At 36.9% G+C, this 15,899-nt stretch overlaps 1 protein-coding gene and 4 pseudogenes across 1 annotated transcript; all 5 read right to left on the bottom strand.

Annotated features, from left to right (window-relative positions):
• Positions 1-2,204: 2,204 nt before the first annotated feature.
• LOC113305101 lies at positions 2,205-2,940 on the bottom strand (annotated as a pseudogene).
• A 1,450-nt stretch (positions 2,941-4,390) lies between these two features.
• On the bottom strand, positions 4,391-5,223 carry LOC113305100 (annotated as a pseudogene).
• A 1,358-nt stretch (positions 5,224-6,581) lies between these two features.
• LOC113305098 lies at positions 6,582-7,625 on the bottom strand (annotated as a pseudogene).
• A 1,473-nt stretch (positions 7,626-9,098) lies between these two features.
• LOC113305097 (putative ubiquitin-conjugating enzyme E2 38) lies at positions 9,099-10,148 on the bottom strand. The gene has a single exon (XM_026554204.1). It carries the CDS (start codon positions 10,146-10,148, stop codon positions 9,099-9,101), a length of 1,050 nt encoding a protein of 349 aa, XP_026409989.1.
• A 1,132-nt stretch (positions 10,149-11,280) lies between these two features.
• On the bottom strand, positions 11,281-14,418 carry LOC113305096 (annotated as a pseudogene).
• Between the last annotated feature and the right edge of the window lie 1,481 nt (positions 14,419-15,899).

Below are 15,899 nucleotides of genomic sequence, written 5' to 3'. Positions count from 1 at the left end.
ACTTTGATTCTTTTAAATCTGGTGTATGTTGATGATGGCAGAGCAGATCTTGTAATCAACGACATGCAGATGATTCCATAGTTTTCATTCTATCCAAGTGAGTAGCAATTCATCAGAAAAGGTTTTCATTTTATTTAATCATTTTTTTCTCATTAATTAGAGAACGTTTATTACATATTGATGAATGAACCACATTTAAATGAGAATGATGCGTAATAAATACGGGAAAACACTTTTAGTACGTAGAACAATGATGACGATCAGCTGGAAGAAGAGGAAAAAAATTGCATCAAGTAGTTAACATTTTCCAGTCTTTAGTTACTGATGAAGTTTTTTCATGGACCTCTGTGATTCTACCGTAAGTTAATCAACCCGTATCTTCATTTTTGTTGCATTCTTCATGAAATGAGGTTCAATTAATCCCACTAGTAGGTTGTGTACAGGGACTCCTAGGGAGGGAGTGGGTGTGACTCGTGTGAGTGTGCACTTTGGTTCTGTCACGTGTGTGATTCTGGGGCATTGCCTTTTCCTCCTCATCATGGGAAGTAGAGGCTCTGAGTTTGGTTAAAATGGGGATTAGAATTTAATCTAATTGAAGTTTGTGGCAGGTATTTGAAGTTTGAGAGTTATTGGATTGTAATGAATCTGGCTCCTTGCTTGGCATTGCGAGGAAGTTTTGCATGACGCAAATGAGAGCATTTTGTTAGAGAAGTATATTTGATGTAACAATTCAGCTAATGGAGATGATCGATTTGGTGAGTGTTTCAAGAGTTTTCGGTGACCTTCAGTTGGATTTACTTCAAGAGTTTTCTCTGATGGTAGTACTGGCGATAACAATAGCTTTTGGTTTAACACTAAAGGTCAGTTAATTTTATTGCTACCAAAATTTCATAATTGGACCCAGCAATCGAATTCAGGTTTTGTAAATTGTGATGCAGATTTTTGGAGGCTCTTCGGTACGTATGCTAGTGTTACAGCCAAGAATATAATTGAAGGGTTGAACAAAACTATGCAGCATTCATAAACTAAGAGCAACTGTTAGGGTGATCTATTGACTAATGTGTTGGAAAATTGGGTTAAAACTAGTGGATGAAACAGAAAACAGAACAATGGTGTACCCCTGATTTCAAGGCTCTTTCGATTCTTTTAGACAATAATTCGATCTTTCTCAATTAACTTGGCGAGTATAACAGGTCTCTCGAATTATGCCTTCAGGATTCAATGAAGCCCTAACACCGTAATCGAATTCAAGGATTGTACTTCCTTTACCCGACCAAGAATCACACTGTATAAGGTTCTGATGATGCTATTAGAGAAGAGGAAAATAGATTGAATTGATGTATTGGGATGGGAGAAACACTTTGCTATTTAAAGAGGATTCATGCCTTTTGGAGATGACTTTTCATCTCCAACAGACGCTTTCAACGGGCATTTATTAATGGTTTCTCTTCGGAAGAAAATCCTATGGGAAGAGACGTGTCGATAAAAATTTCTGGAAACCGAAATAGATTTTCAAAATTCAAAACCGGGAGAGACTATGCCCTAGGACCCTCGGATAGCGACAAATATTGAAAATATTCACCATAATGTCCCACATGTTTATTGTACATCTCAACATGTACATGCAGCTGCATAATCTAATAAGGCACTGCATGCACATATTTAATAGTCTTGGGTTGTCTATTGTTATTGACCTCCATGTTGTTTTTGAAAATCGTAAGCACATAATTTTCCAGCATAAGCAACAATATTAACTAGAAAAAACCAAAAATATAAATCATGTTGTTCAATTCAATTCAACTATACCAAGAAGGTATTAATACTAATGAGAATATTTTGAAACAAAACAAAGTTTCTTAAAAAAAAGATATTTTTATTTTTTCAATTTAATCTATTTTTAGGTTAAAATGGAAAACTGGAAGTATATCTTTTTCAAAAACGAAGGTAGTAAATAATAACGGCTAAAGGATATCGACATCTAGCAAAACATAAAGCAGAACTCCAGTCCCAAAAAACATTTTAATAAAAATAATTGCAAGAAAGCCCAGTGCGGAAAGCATGCCCACGGTTTGTCGCCAGAAGCGGGTGTGACGACCCATTGCCTTGCGCATATCCTTACTAGTGTCTAGTAATTCAATACTCTCCCAAGAAGAACCATTTTTTTAGAAAGAAGTCGCCTTGGATACAGAGACCCAACTGCTGCCTTAAATGTGAATGAAGTCAAGGACGTAGTCTTTGTCTCCACGGCACGTGATAGTGATAGGACCACCAATTTCAACTTGGCCATTAATATAAGCATTGCAAGCAACCAAAATAGCACTAGCTCGATTGCGAAAATATTGATTTACAAACTCCTCGAAGGACTTTGGTGGTTTATTAATGATAGGTATCATTGTCTTGCAACTCATGAGAAATACATCCTCGTTATAACGCAAAGATCTGATCTTATCCCATTCACTAGAACTAGAGTAACTTCCATAACCAGCTTCATTGAAATAGGGTTTGGGATTGAGAACTAGACCTTGAATTGATACTAAAACTTGCAGTATAGTTGATTGAGATGGATTCCACTTTTGGTCCTTCAGACCACTCCAAGTATTGAGTAGACTTAAACAAACGTAACCACTTGAATATAAGTTAGGATTTAGACGATACCCGAAAGAACGATAGTGAACTTTTGGTGGTGATGCAGGGTAGTTGGAAGGGACTTGAATATGGCGTACCAGTTGGTCCTATGATCATTGCTTGTAAAAGATCGACTCTTTTTTCGTAAACCTTAACAAAGATGGAGTCAGGTAGATTTTTCTCCGGAACTCTCCACTATTTCATAATCGCTTTGGTGCTTGATGATGACAGAGATTTAGATGGCAAAAAATAGTAATGGTCAGTAATGGAGTTCACTTCATTGATGATATCAAATTGCTTGAATTTTCTTGTCATAGCCTAGTTACTTTCTTTTCTTTGTTGTTCATCTTGTTGTCATCCTCCTTCAACTTTTATCTCGGTTAATTCTATATCCATTTTATACTGGACGAACGCTAGAAACAAAGTGTACCAAAATAAAACGAGAAAACGAATTAAAAGTAAGATGTCCTGAACGAAACCTAATGGCATGTATATATATAGGCTTGCATCGGGACCCAACAGCACAGTCCTAATGTGAATTGGACGCCATGCTCCAGCTTCCATAATGAGTCCTTTCCAGTATCAAAGAGTGCGCTTAACTTTGAAAGTACGTTTCTTTCGTACTCTGAACCATATCTGGGGATCGCCATAGCCTTTTAGTTCAACAGTAAGGTCAGTGAATAAATGCTGCTAAAGAGATCATGGACCTAGCAAACCGAATTAAGCTTTTGTAAATTGTGATGCGGATTCTTGAATGTTCATCTGTGTATGCTCATTAATGTAAATGAATAAGGTTTGGTATACTTCTTTTAAAGATGAAATTTAGGAAAATTGTGGTTTTTGAAAAACTACATTATTACATCTGATTAACAGGAAATTTGAAGCAGATACGGAAAATTAAAAATGTACTTCGGGAATGTATAAGGCGTAACCAAACTTGTGCAACAGAAACCTCTCCGGTATAGTTGGATAAAAAGTAAAACCTTTGCGGTACTTGTAGTTGCAGGAAATCCTACAACCACATCCATACAAGAATCTAAACAATACTCTAAGAAATCATGGTGAAAATCATTCGTTTATTCATAAAGATCTCAAATTGGATACACGATAATACAAAGACCTAACTTGCTCTCCAAATAAACTCTCTCTCCTAATTTCTTGTCTAACACACTCTAAAAAATCTCTCTCAATACGTGATAGCCCTTTCCTTTATATAGGATATTACAAAGTGGACGGCAGTTAATAGATCCCCTATTTTTGGAATCACTGTGCGTTACAATCGTTCATGTACATTTGCTTAATTTCACATACTTTACACTTCACACAATTCATCGCACTTTACTCGTGACTGTGCTGACATTATCAAATACGTCATCTCAATTTTACTATGTGCGATAATCTTCGCTTATATTAGATGGTTGTTATTTCGCATAAATAACGAATGCGCGATATTTCACTCATAGAGTAGTAGCATTAGAAATATCCCTACTTGAAAACAAATTTCGTCTACAGCACTAACCAAAAAGATATCTAATCCAAATAAACTATAAACCGGAACTCCAGCGGGTAAAACTTAATTAGTGTCCAAATTAAGTAATACAGATCCGAGCACTAGAAAAAGCACAAATACAAGTCCGTAGATGCAATTCTAGCGACTTATCTTCATACGCGTATTCTTACTAGTGTCTAGTAATCCAACACTCTCCAAAGACGAACCGTTTTTTACGAACGAATCCACAAGTCTCGGATATAACAACACTGCCGCTCACTTAAATGTGAATGAAGTCAAGGATGTACTAGTCTCCGTCGCAGCAGTGATAATAATAGGATCACCGATTTCAGCTTGGCCATTAATATAAGCATTGCATGCAACTAAAATATTGCTAGTGCGGTCTCGAAAATGTTGACTTACAAACTTCTCAAAAGACTTCGGTGGTTTATTAAGAATAGACATCATTGTCTTGCAACTCATATAAATACATCTTCATTATAACGCAAAGATTTGTTATTAACTGTTGGATCAGTAGAATTAGATTAACTTCCATAACCAGGTTGATTGAAGTAGGGTTTGGCATTGAGAACTAGATCTTGAATAGATACTAAAACTTGGAGTATAGTTGATTGAGATGGATTCCACTTTTGGTCCGGAAAAAAACTCCAAGTATTTAGAAGACTTAAACAAACAGAACCCCATGCATATAAGTTAGGGTTTAGTTTATGCCCGAAAGAATGATAGTAAACGTTTGGTGGTGATGCAGGGTAATTGGAAGGGACTTGAATATCAAAAAAGAATAAACCGTCGTTGTAAGGCATACCTGTTGGTCCTATGATCACCGCTCGTAAAAGATCGACTCTTTTTTCGTAAACCCTAACAAAGGTGGAGTCGGGTAGATTTTTTTCCAGAATTCTTCACTCTTTCCTTATTTGCTTAGTGCTTGATGGTGACAGAGATATAGATGGCGAAACATAGTGATGGTCACGAATGGAGTCGACTTCTTTGGTTGAGATGATATCAAATTGCTTGAATCCTCTTGGCAGAGTTTGATTACTTTGTTGTGATCCTCCTTCAATTTTTATCTCGGTTAGTTCTGTATCCATATCATTTGGCGAACCCTAGTAACAGTGTTTTGAAAACAAAGCGCTAAAGTGTTTTACATCGAAATATATAGGGTAAGTATTTCACATCGAAATATATATGGTTAGGGTATCAAAATAAAATATCTACTCGGATTCGTAACGTAACTTGAATATTGACTCTCTTTGCACGTTTCAGTTTTTAAGACTGGTTTGGATTAGGAAATGGTTAGAATACACACCGCATATTCTCAAGTCTTGGGTCGTACGTCCCCTGTGGCTATTGCGGTGGAATATTTTGGATCAGTTACTTTTATACGACTGGACTGGATGACAGTCGCCGTTAACTAGACCTCAGCCTAGGATACATATCTGCTAGTGGGATACCAATTTAATAGGGAGTCTATCAAAATTTTCATAAGACAAAAAAATTGATCACCTAAAAAAGTTGGCTGATATAAACAGAAGCTGGAGAAAAGTGTAGTTGGAGAAACAAGAAGTTCTAGTTGAGAACGGAGATATGGAAAGTTCAGCAGCTATACCAACTTACAGTCAATCGAGATCAAAACTCGTTCATTGGCAAGTAATTAAGAAGATCATGGTCCCAAAGAATGTCTGCTTGCAAACAACTTCAAGTCAGAGTGTCAGACTAAGACCAGGAATTGCATACGTCGCGTTGTTGTAATTTTCCTTGGCGCCACCAAGCGGCACTCCCAAACTTAGAGCATGAACCTCTCCAGTAGCTAGACCCTGAGGTATTAATCCCAATCCCCGAAGCATACTCAAAACGCTTCAAAATAGAAAAAAGATTATAGACCTCCTCCGAGTTCAGCCTCTGAGGACTTTATCTAATTTTACTGCTTCTATTCAATCAATTCCTCTGACTCTCTTCATGGGTAATCGCTGTTGCTTAAGATTTTCTTCTTCTGCTGCATTTTACGGAATTTAATTCACTCACTTGTTGATTTGCCTTTGTGTTTTATTTGGCATTCAATGACTAGTAGTACACAGTACTATGATCGAAACTTTTCAAAGATTTGTTGTTGTTCTTTTTACCTGACTTAAATGATAAAGACGCGGAATCCAAAACTACAACAAAATGATCTACGATAGATAGTGAACCATCACTTTGTTCCTCATTTCATACAAGTTGGAGTAATAAAGGAACCGATACCAAATTACGCAGTAACAAAGTTTGATCTATAGTAAGAAAAGTTAAAAAAACAGACATCCAGTTATTAGGCACCATTGCACATACCAAATAGTTTTCACGACAGAGTTTTCCGGCATAATCAGACAAATTTTATACGCATCGATCTTTAACACTTATACCAAAAAGCAAAAAAAAAAAAGATCATGTTATTCAATTCAATTTTAAGGTTCTAAGCAAATCTAATTATTAGAAACACAATGATGACCAATATGAAAAGCAAACCCGCGACACATTTGCAGGCATCCTGGCCAGCTGTTGGACGACCCATGTCCGTGGGCACATTGTTACTGATGTCTAGTAATTCAATACCCTCCAAAGACGAACCATTCTTTATAAACGATTGCACAAGCCTTGGATATATAAAGCCAGCCGCCTTCTTAAATGTGAATGAAGTCAAGGATTTGGTATTTGTTGTAGCATTCATAGTGATGGGAACACCAATTTCAGCTTGGCCATTAACATATGCATTGCAAGCAACCAAAATAGTACTAGCGCGATCGCGGAAATGCTGACGTACAAACTCCTCGAAAGACTTATTAGGTGGTCTATTCAGTATAGACACCATTGACTTACAACTCTTGATAAATACCTCTTCATTGTATAGCAAAGAACTTTTTTTAAACAGACTAGAATTAGAGAAACCTCCAAAACCAGGTTCATTGAAAAAGGGTTTGGCATTGGGAACCAGACCTTGAATAGATACTAAAACTTGTAGTATAGTTGATTGAGATGGATTCCAGTTTTGGTGCTCATTACCCTTCCAAGTGTTCAGTAGACTTAAACAAACATAACCATTTGCATATAAGTTAGGATTCAGACTATGCCCGAATGTTCGATAGTAAACTTATGGTGGTGATGCAGGGTAATTGGAAGGGAATTGAATATCAAAAAAGAATAAACCGTCATGGTAAGGAGTACCTGTTGGTCCTATGATCACTGCTCGTAAAAGATCAACTCTTCCTTCGTAAACCCTAACAAAAATCGACTCGGGTAGATTCTTTTCCAGAATTCTCCACTCCTTCATTATTTGCTTAGTGCTTGATTGTGACAGAGATTTAGATGGCGAAACATAGTTATGGTCACTAACGGAGTTGACTTCATTGGTTGAGATGATATCAAATTGCTTGAAATTTCTTGTCGGAGTTTGATTACTTGCTTCTTCATGTTGTTGTGGCCCTCCTCCAATTTTTATCTCGGTTAGCTCTACAGCCATGTTACTTGCAGCTGAATTCTAGTAACAAAACGTGCAAGATTTCTATCTCGGTTAGATCTATATTTCCCCAATGGAGAAAAACATGATAGCTGGATGAATGCAAGACTGCGTTTGCAGGGCTCCGGTGAGAAAGCGAGATGTAAAGGAAAGAAATAACTCAAGATGGCGAAGCAATAAAGAGCACGTGAGATGTCTTAAACAACAACTAATTGCACGTATATATGAGCTTCTCTTCGGGACGTATTCTAGGATTCCTAATGCTTAACAATTTATTTATAAAGCGAATGCCAAACTTAGTGGGGATGCCAATCCAATATAGAAGATTAAACACGTCAGCAATATACAATATTGTGGGATTTCAATCATGATACAGAGAGGGAGTGAGAGAGATTAAATCACACAATAGAAACTAGAAATTACATTGTAAAACTCACATATTCTTATCGTTAACATAACTCCTAATTCGCAGGAATTGATTCCCACGTCCAAAACCCAAAATCTAAACACCTAACATCCTAAATATTAGCATTGAACTTTCACTTCCGCACGTCCCACTAGAACATGTTTAAGACTTAACACATCCTGTTAATTAGGATTAATTCCTAATTTTTCTAAAGACCAATCAATTAACCGAAACTTGACTAATTAAAAATTCTAAAATTCCAAACGTGTTTGGATTATAATTCCAACAAATATAGACTATAGAGAAGCTTTAGGATTCCATCCAAATATATGGCAACCCTAACTCTGACCGTCCATTTAAACAATTCTAGAATCTTTATATATGCTGACGTGGTATAATATCTAGTACAACAGCCTTGCATAAGTCCCATCAAATTTCCCACCAGACAATTGGGAAATTCGATCAACATACTAGTAGTGGAGAAGAGCATTGTTCTAAAGTATATACAGCTTAAGAGATGTGCATGATGTGTTGCCATTTTAATAGAACTGAAAATTGAAACTCTGAAGTCTCAACTCTTCTCCCGTAGGCATCTTATATATAGAGGAAAGTTATGGTTTATTGGCTGAACTGTCTTGCCACAATTCTCCTTACCTGCCACTATCCTTAGATTGGCAGACGCAGAATTCAACAAGGATTTTCACAATCAAAACTACATAGAAAATAATAAAAAATTATGTATGATAGTGAAGCACCCATTACTTTGATCCTAGACACTAAATGATGTATGATAATGAAGCACCAGTTGCATGATTGTATTAACATCTCTCCTACGACTTTTCTAGACAAGTCGCCACAGTCTCGGTAGTTTTGTAACATAGTTGCTTCATTGGGGGTTCACAATCCATTGGTTCTGCATGTCTTTTGTCTCCGGTGATAAAAAAAATAAATCAAAATCCTCACAACAAGTTTCCAGCATAATCAGGCAAATTTTATACGCAACAGTCTTTTAACATATATGCATCATTTAACATGTGTAAAAAAAAAACAAATATTATTCATGTATTCAACTAAAGATAAACACAAATGAACAGCAAAAGGATATAGAATCCAAATAAGCTGTAAAGCAGAACTCCAGCACCATAAGCCTTTTGAACAAAAGGAATGGCAAAGATGACCAGTACCAAAAGCATAACAGCAGCAAGTTGGTAAATTCTACGGCGACGACCAATATTCTTCCGCATAATCTTACTAGTGTCTAATAATTCAATACTCTCTACAGACGAACCATTCTTTATGAATGGGTCCACAAGCCTTGGATAGAGAGACCCCGCCGCTGCTTTAAATGTAAATGAAGTCAAGGACGTAGTAATCTCTGTCTCAGCAGTGCTAGTTATAATAGGACCACCAATTTCAACTTGGCCATTAATATAAGCATTGCAAGCAACCAAAATAGCACTAGCTGGATTGCGAAAATATTGATTTACAAACTCCTCGAAGGACTTCGGTGGTCTTTTAAGAATAGACAACATTGTCTTACAACTCATGATAAATACATCTTCATTATAACGCAATGATCTTTTTTTAAACCATGATGGCCTAGGAGATAAATTTCCATAACCAGGCTCATTGTAATAGGGTTCAGCATTGAGAACCAGACCTTGAATAGATACTAAAACCTGCAGAATAGTTGATTGAAATGGATTCCATAGTTGGTACTTCTGACCATCCCAAGTATTTAGAAGACTTAAGCAAACAGAACCCCATGCTTTTACGTTAGGATTTATACTATACCCGAAAGACCGATAGTAAACGTTTGGTGGTGATGCAGAGTAATCGGAAGGGACTTGAATATCAAAAAAAAAAAAAAAAAAAAAACCGTCATGGTAAGGCGTACCTGTTGGTCCTATGATCACTGCTCGTAAAAGATCGACTCTTTCTTCGTAAACCCTAACAAAGATGGAGTCTGGTAGATTTTTTTTTAAAATTCTCCACTCTTTCATTATATGCTTAGTGGTTGATGATGATAGAGATTTAGATGGACAAAAGTAGTAATGGTCACTAATGGAGTTGACTTCATCGGTTGAGATGATATCAAATTGCTTGAATTCTCTTGCCATGCTCTGATTACTTTTTTCTTCTTTTTTTGCTCTTGTCTATATTACATGGCGAGCCCTATTTACAAAGTGTTATTCATAAAAATAGGATAAGTGTAACGAAATATATATCCAGAATTGCCAGATTTTGATTGGCGAAATTTAGGGAAAAAATCTGTTTGATAGTGTCGAATATTATATACCCGACTATTTCTCCCATTCTCCAGAGTTTTTCATTGACGTACGACAACTATTTTAAGTTGCAAGTATTTTCCCATCTTTGTATGTAATGCCCTTGGATTAACAAATATCACTCCATAAACCTCGCTTTAGGGCGTGACAGCAAGGTGTGGATGAAGCACAAGCAACAAACAAAACAGCAATACTACACTTGACGGTGCACCGCGATCTAACCCAAGGACAATCCTGAATACTGTGATGGACAGACCCAAAACACCTCGATTCGCTTTGACGACAATGGACTAATTACTCAATTTATCTACAGATTTGGTTTTGGCATTTTAAGTACAATCTCGTTGATTTTTGGAAGTTCCGGTTCACATGCACTATATTAGATGACAGAAGAAGCAAGGTGAAGTTAAGCAAAACATTTAGAATTCTAAGATGAACAACTTAACATAATCACCCATTAATTTATGATGATCTTGAGATATGTTGTGGTTTTTAAAGAACTACACTATCTTTAGTACTACATCTTCATGAGAAGAAATTTGAAGTAAATCGTGGAAAATTATTTTTTCTTTTAAACAGTAGTTTGGGAATGTATCCGGGTAACAGAACTTGTGCGGCAGCAACTTCTCAAATATAGTTTTAAGACTTTCGGAGTGCTACTTGGAAGTCAGAATTCTCTACACCATTTGATCAAAAAAAGCAACAATCAAATTTTACTGTTTCTGATATCTATTTTTACTGTTTCTGACAATCCTTAACACTTAATTATATCAACAAAAAAACTCACCACAATATTTGATGATGTTATTATTTAATTCGATTCCATGTCGCAACAAGCTACAAGTAATAACAGAAAAAAAAAATCAAATCCAGCTAAAGTATAAAACACACCTGCTCCAGCAACATTTTTGAAAACAATAGTTGCAATCAAGAACAATGTAAAAAGCACACCCGAAACAAGTTGTCAATTTCTATGTTCACGAACAGTCTTCTCACGCACATTTTTACTAGTGTCTAGTGATTCAATAATCTCCGGAGGTGAACCATTCTTGATAAACGAATCGACAAGCCTTGGATATAGAAACACGGCCTCCGACTTAAATCCAGATGAAGTCAAGGACATAGTCTCCGTCGCAGCAGTGGTAGTGATAGGATCACCGATTTCAGCTTCACCATTAATATAAGCATTGAAAGCAACCAAAATAGTACTAGCCGTTCGCGAAAATGTTGACTTACAAACTCCTCAAAGGACTTGGGTGGTTTCTTAAGAATAGACATCATTGTCTTAGCACTATTGATAAATACTTCTACATTGTATCGTAAAGATTTTTTCTCAATACAAGGCCTAGTAGAATTAATAAATAGACTTCCAAAACCAGGACTATTGAAATAGGGTTTGGCATTGAGAACTAAACCTTGAATAGATTCTAAAACCTGTAATATAGTTGATTGAGATTGTTTCCAAGTATTTAGAAGGCTTAACCAAACATGACCATTGGAATCTATGCTTGGGCTTAGGGTATACCGCCGCCGGGAAGAACTAGAACGATAGTAATCTTCCAGTAGTGGTGAACGATAGTGAACTTTTGGAGGTGATGCAGGGTAATTGGAAGGGAATTGACTATCAAAAAAGAATAAACCGTCGTGGTAAGGCGTACCTTTTGGTCCTATGATCACTGCTCGTAAAAGATCGATTCTTCCTTCGTAAACCCTAACAAAGATGGAGTCGGGTAGACCTTCTTCAAGAATTCGCCATTCTTCTTTTATTTGCTTCGTACTTGGAGATTTACGTGGTCAATCATAGTAATGGTCTCTGATGGACTTGACATCATCGGTTGAGATGATATCAAACTGCTTGAATTCTCTTACCATGTTGTTGTTTTCCTCCTTCAATTCGTATCTCAATTAGGTCTTTTTATTCATACTGCTCGACTTACCCTGGCAAGTAACCAACGGTTAGGTACCGATCCTAAACTCGTGGTAAGCCCATGAGTAGAACTTAACTCGAAAACAGGTTGACTAGATGAGGGAACCCATTGACTTATTATCTAATCAATGTGGGACTAGGATCCCAACATCCCACCACGCTAGACCCAACGTCCTCGTTGGCCCATTTTATCGACACTGACCCGAAGGTAGTCCTTTCTCTTATGACGGCTTTACTCCCCTATCAGTATTCAATGCGGGTGACAACTACGCCCATACATAGGTGCCCCAACATTTTAATCTAGCCTATAGGTCACCCCTTCCGTGGCGCGGGCATGGATCGTGGTGGTTGACTCCGATACCAAATGTTAGGGTACCGACCCTAAACTCGTCATAAGCCCATAGGTAGAACTCAACTCGAAAACCGATTAACTAGACGAAGAAACCCATTGACTTATAAACTACCAATTAAGTCACATCTAACCAATGTTGGATTAGCATCCCAACACCAACCCCACCAAGTAACTTAAAAAAAAAAGGAAAGATTCAAAATTTGTCAAAATAAAACTCTTTCAAGATTTTTGATTGGTCAAATTTAAGAGAATATCTTTTTGATATTTCACAGAGCAAATAGATTTTAGGTTCCGTGCAATATTCTTACTAAACTAGGAAAGTTTTATGTTCCTTGTTTAATTGGGGCCCCAAAAAACAATTGGGGGCTTCATACTAGAGGATAAAAAGGGTCATGAAATAGCATTTGGAGGATAGCCCTTATCCTAATTTTTATTAAAACCCAAAACTACCCTTAAATTATTACATAGGATTAAGTTAATTAAGTGGATTAAGATGTTAATTAGTTTAGTTAGATTAAAATTAGATTTGGGGATAATTTTCGGATAAAAGGAATATTGTGTTTTTGTGTTCTGGAGAAGGAGAAGTTGAGCTTTTGGAGGGGAAATTAGGGTTATTTGAAATGAGTGATTCTAGTGGAGGAAATGATGTTGGTGAAGCTTCAAACAACAAAAATGATTGTGTTGATGGCAAGATTGTCTCAACTAATCATATGGATTGGATGTTTGATGAGGAGATGTTGATGGAGGAAGTTATGAACAATGGTGCAAATGAAGATCCCATTTCTCAAAATGAAGGAACCAACACTCAAAATGAGGAACCCCAAGATGAAAACAATCAGGTAAACATCTTATACCTTTAGATTTGTCCGTTTGTTGCTCCAAGTGGTCGAATCATCCACACCATGGAAGAATCAGTGTAAGGGTTGTCATAGTCGGGGTTGTTAATACCCAAACGACTCTAGAATGTCGTCACTATATTGACGACTAAAACCTGCAACTTTCTCAGGTTATGAAAAATCGTTAGGTTAGTGTGATAAATAGTAACGACCCTTTTTAACTAGGTCACAAAGGGTCGTTAATTTTTTTTGTTTACATACAAACGAATCTAAAACCAATACTCTCAGTAAAAAAACACTTAGAGTCGTCATATATGTATTCATAGAAGATGACGGCCCTAGCCAGACATTTCAAATTTTGAGTATAGTCGTTCGGTTTCTTTGTTAATATACTAACGACCCTTGCACTGGATTATCATAATTTTAGATTTCATTGAATCGTAAAAGGCATACATCTTGCATACCGTTGCATTGAAGGAAATGAAATACAGTAGATAATAACGGTGCACTTATACACTTAACCATAAATTATGTAATTATACATAGTGCCCTCCAAGATAAAGTAGCAATGTTCGAACTCAAACTTTTTCCCACGAAGCACCTCATATCGCGCATACGCCTTCCCCAACTGAAAACACAAAACAAAAACTTAGTTAGTATTGTTCAAAGCTTTTGATAAGTTTTACCTCTTGTTTAAATACTTACTGTTATAGCACCCAACATATTGGGAATGGCTTCCCTTACGGCCTTCAATTCTCTTTTGAAAGCATCACATTCCAATTTTATCTCCTCGAACCGTTCCTTGACGAGTTTCAAAGACCTTGAGTTACAATTTCCGTCCAACGCCACAAAAACGATGAATACACGGTTCCACCAAGCATCCGATGTTTGATCAATGTCTTTGTCTTGATCTTCAAAGTGGTTTGTGACTGTCAACCAAGCTCTCGTAATGGCACAATTCTCTTCGGAAGTGTAGGGAGTAGTCATATTGAAGATATCTTCTTTTTCCTTTTGAATGTTAAATCTATGAGAAAGGTTGTGAATGTTGAGAATTATAGTTTGGATGAGGAAGAGGTGATATATGGGTCTCTATTTATAGACTTGAATCACTCAACTGTCATTTTTCTGAATTTTTGTCCGTTGGTCGACTCAACCACATTAGGTGAATTCAAAACACACATTAACTGCTAATATGGTCGTCACCTTATATATTAACAAATTGACGGCTCTTGCAGATACAAAAAAGTCGTCATATTTTTTGTTTACACACCGGATCGACCCATTAAGAAAACTTAACAGATTGGTGTGTGTTTTTACTTCAAGAGTCGTTAGTATTATTTTAGTATCGTCATTTTTTACCAGTTGAGTCGTTCGCCTGCTATAACGCCCATGGTGACCTATCCTTGGTACACATTTGACATCTCCTCACTCCCTATTTGGTCGTCAATCTGCTAAAATAGTAAGTGACGACCCTAGTAAATGTAAGAATTTCCAGTTTTTAAGGCTTTGGAGTCGTTGGTCTCCAAGTTCCATGTATGACGACTCTAGCCTTGGCAAGGTTACTTAATATAGTAATCGTCATTGTTTTATTATACATATTGACGACCCTCTAATGAATGTTTTGTGCTATGTTGCAGTTGGTGGTGCAACCAATCTCTCAACCAGAACCAGTCAATACAATGGGTCCAGACACCTCCCAACACTATATGACTGATTTGGTACATTTCCCTTAACAATTTAGTTATATTTAATTTAGCATTTTTTATTTAGTGATCTCATGGATGTGTCATTTTTTTGTTGAATGTAGACATGGAGAGACAAGGTTGAGGCCAAGGAATGGCTTATCACAAAGGCAAAAGAGATGATGTGCGTGGTTGTTCAAAGAAAACACGTCTATTGTAAGAAGATGGATATGGTATGCGAGAGGGAGGGGAAAAAGGGAGAAAGTCATAAAGGTAAGAATTACAAATATGAGAAAAAGACGACTAGGGTCTACAAAACAGCATCGAAGAAGTGTAAATGTCCGTTCAGGATTTATTTCAAAAGGCATCATGAAACTGATCGATGGAGATTGGATAGTATTCCTGACGGTCGTCACAACCATCCTCCACCTAAATGTTTATATGAACACCCTGCATATGCCCGATTGAAACCGCATAAAATGGAGAAGGTCCTTCAGATGAAGGGATGTAGGCCTCTTAAGATCCTAAATGTGATAAGGAAGGAAGATAAGTATAACTTGTCTACCATTTCCAAAATCTACGCTGCCAAAGAAACGATCAAGAAAACTGAATGGAATGGTAGATTAATTATGCAACAGTCTGAGTGGTTGGCAGAAACACTTAACTACGCCATGCAAACCAGGGTGGGTGCGGACAATAAGGTGACTCATATTTTTCTTGCCCATCCTAGGATGGTGGATTTGGCTTAGTGTTTCTACCAGGTTCTGTTCCTAGATTGCACCTACA

This window comes from Papaver somniferum, chromosome 8 (assembly GCF_003573695.1).
Source record: "Papaver somniferum cultivar HN1 chromosome 8, ASM357369v1, whole genome shotgun sequence".
Lineage (NCBI taxonomy): Eukaryota > Viridiplantae > Streptophyta > Magnoliopsida > Ranunculales > Papaveraceae > Papaver > Papaver somniferum.
The sequence above is the reverse complement of the archived record's forward strand: the minus strand, read 5'-3'. Positions and strand labels throughout refer to the sequence as shown.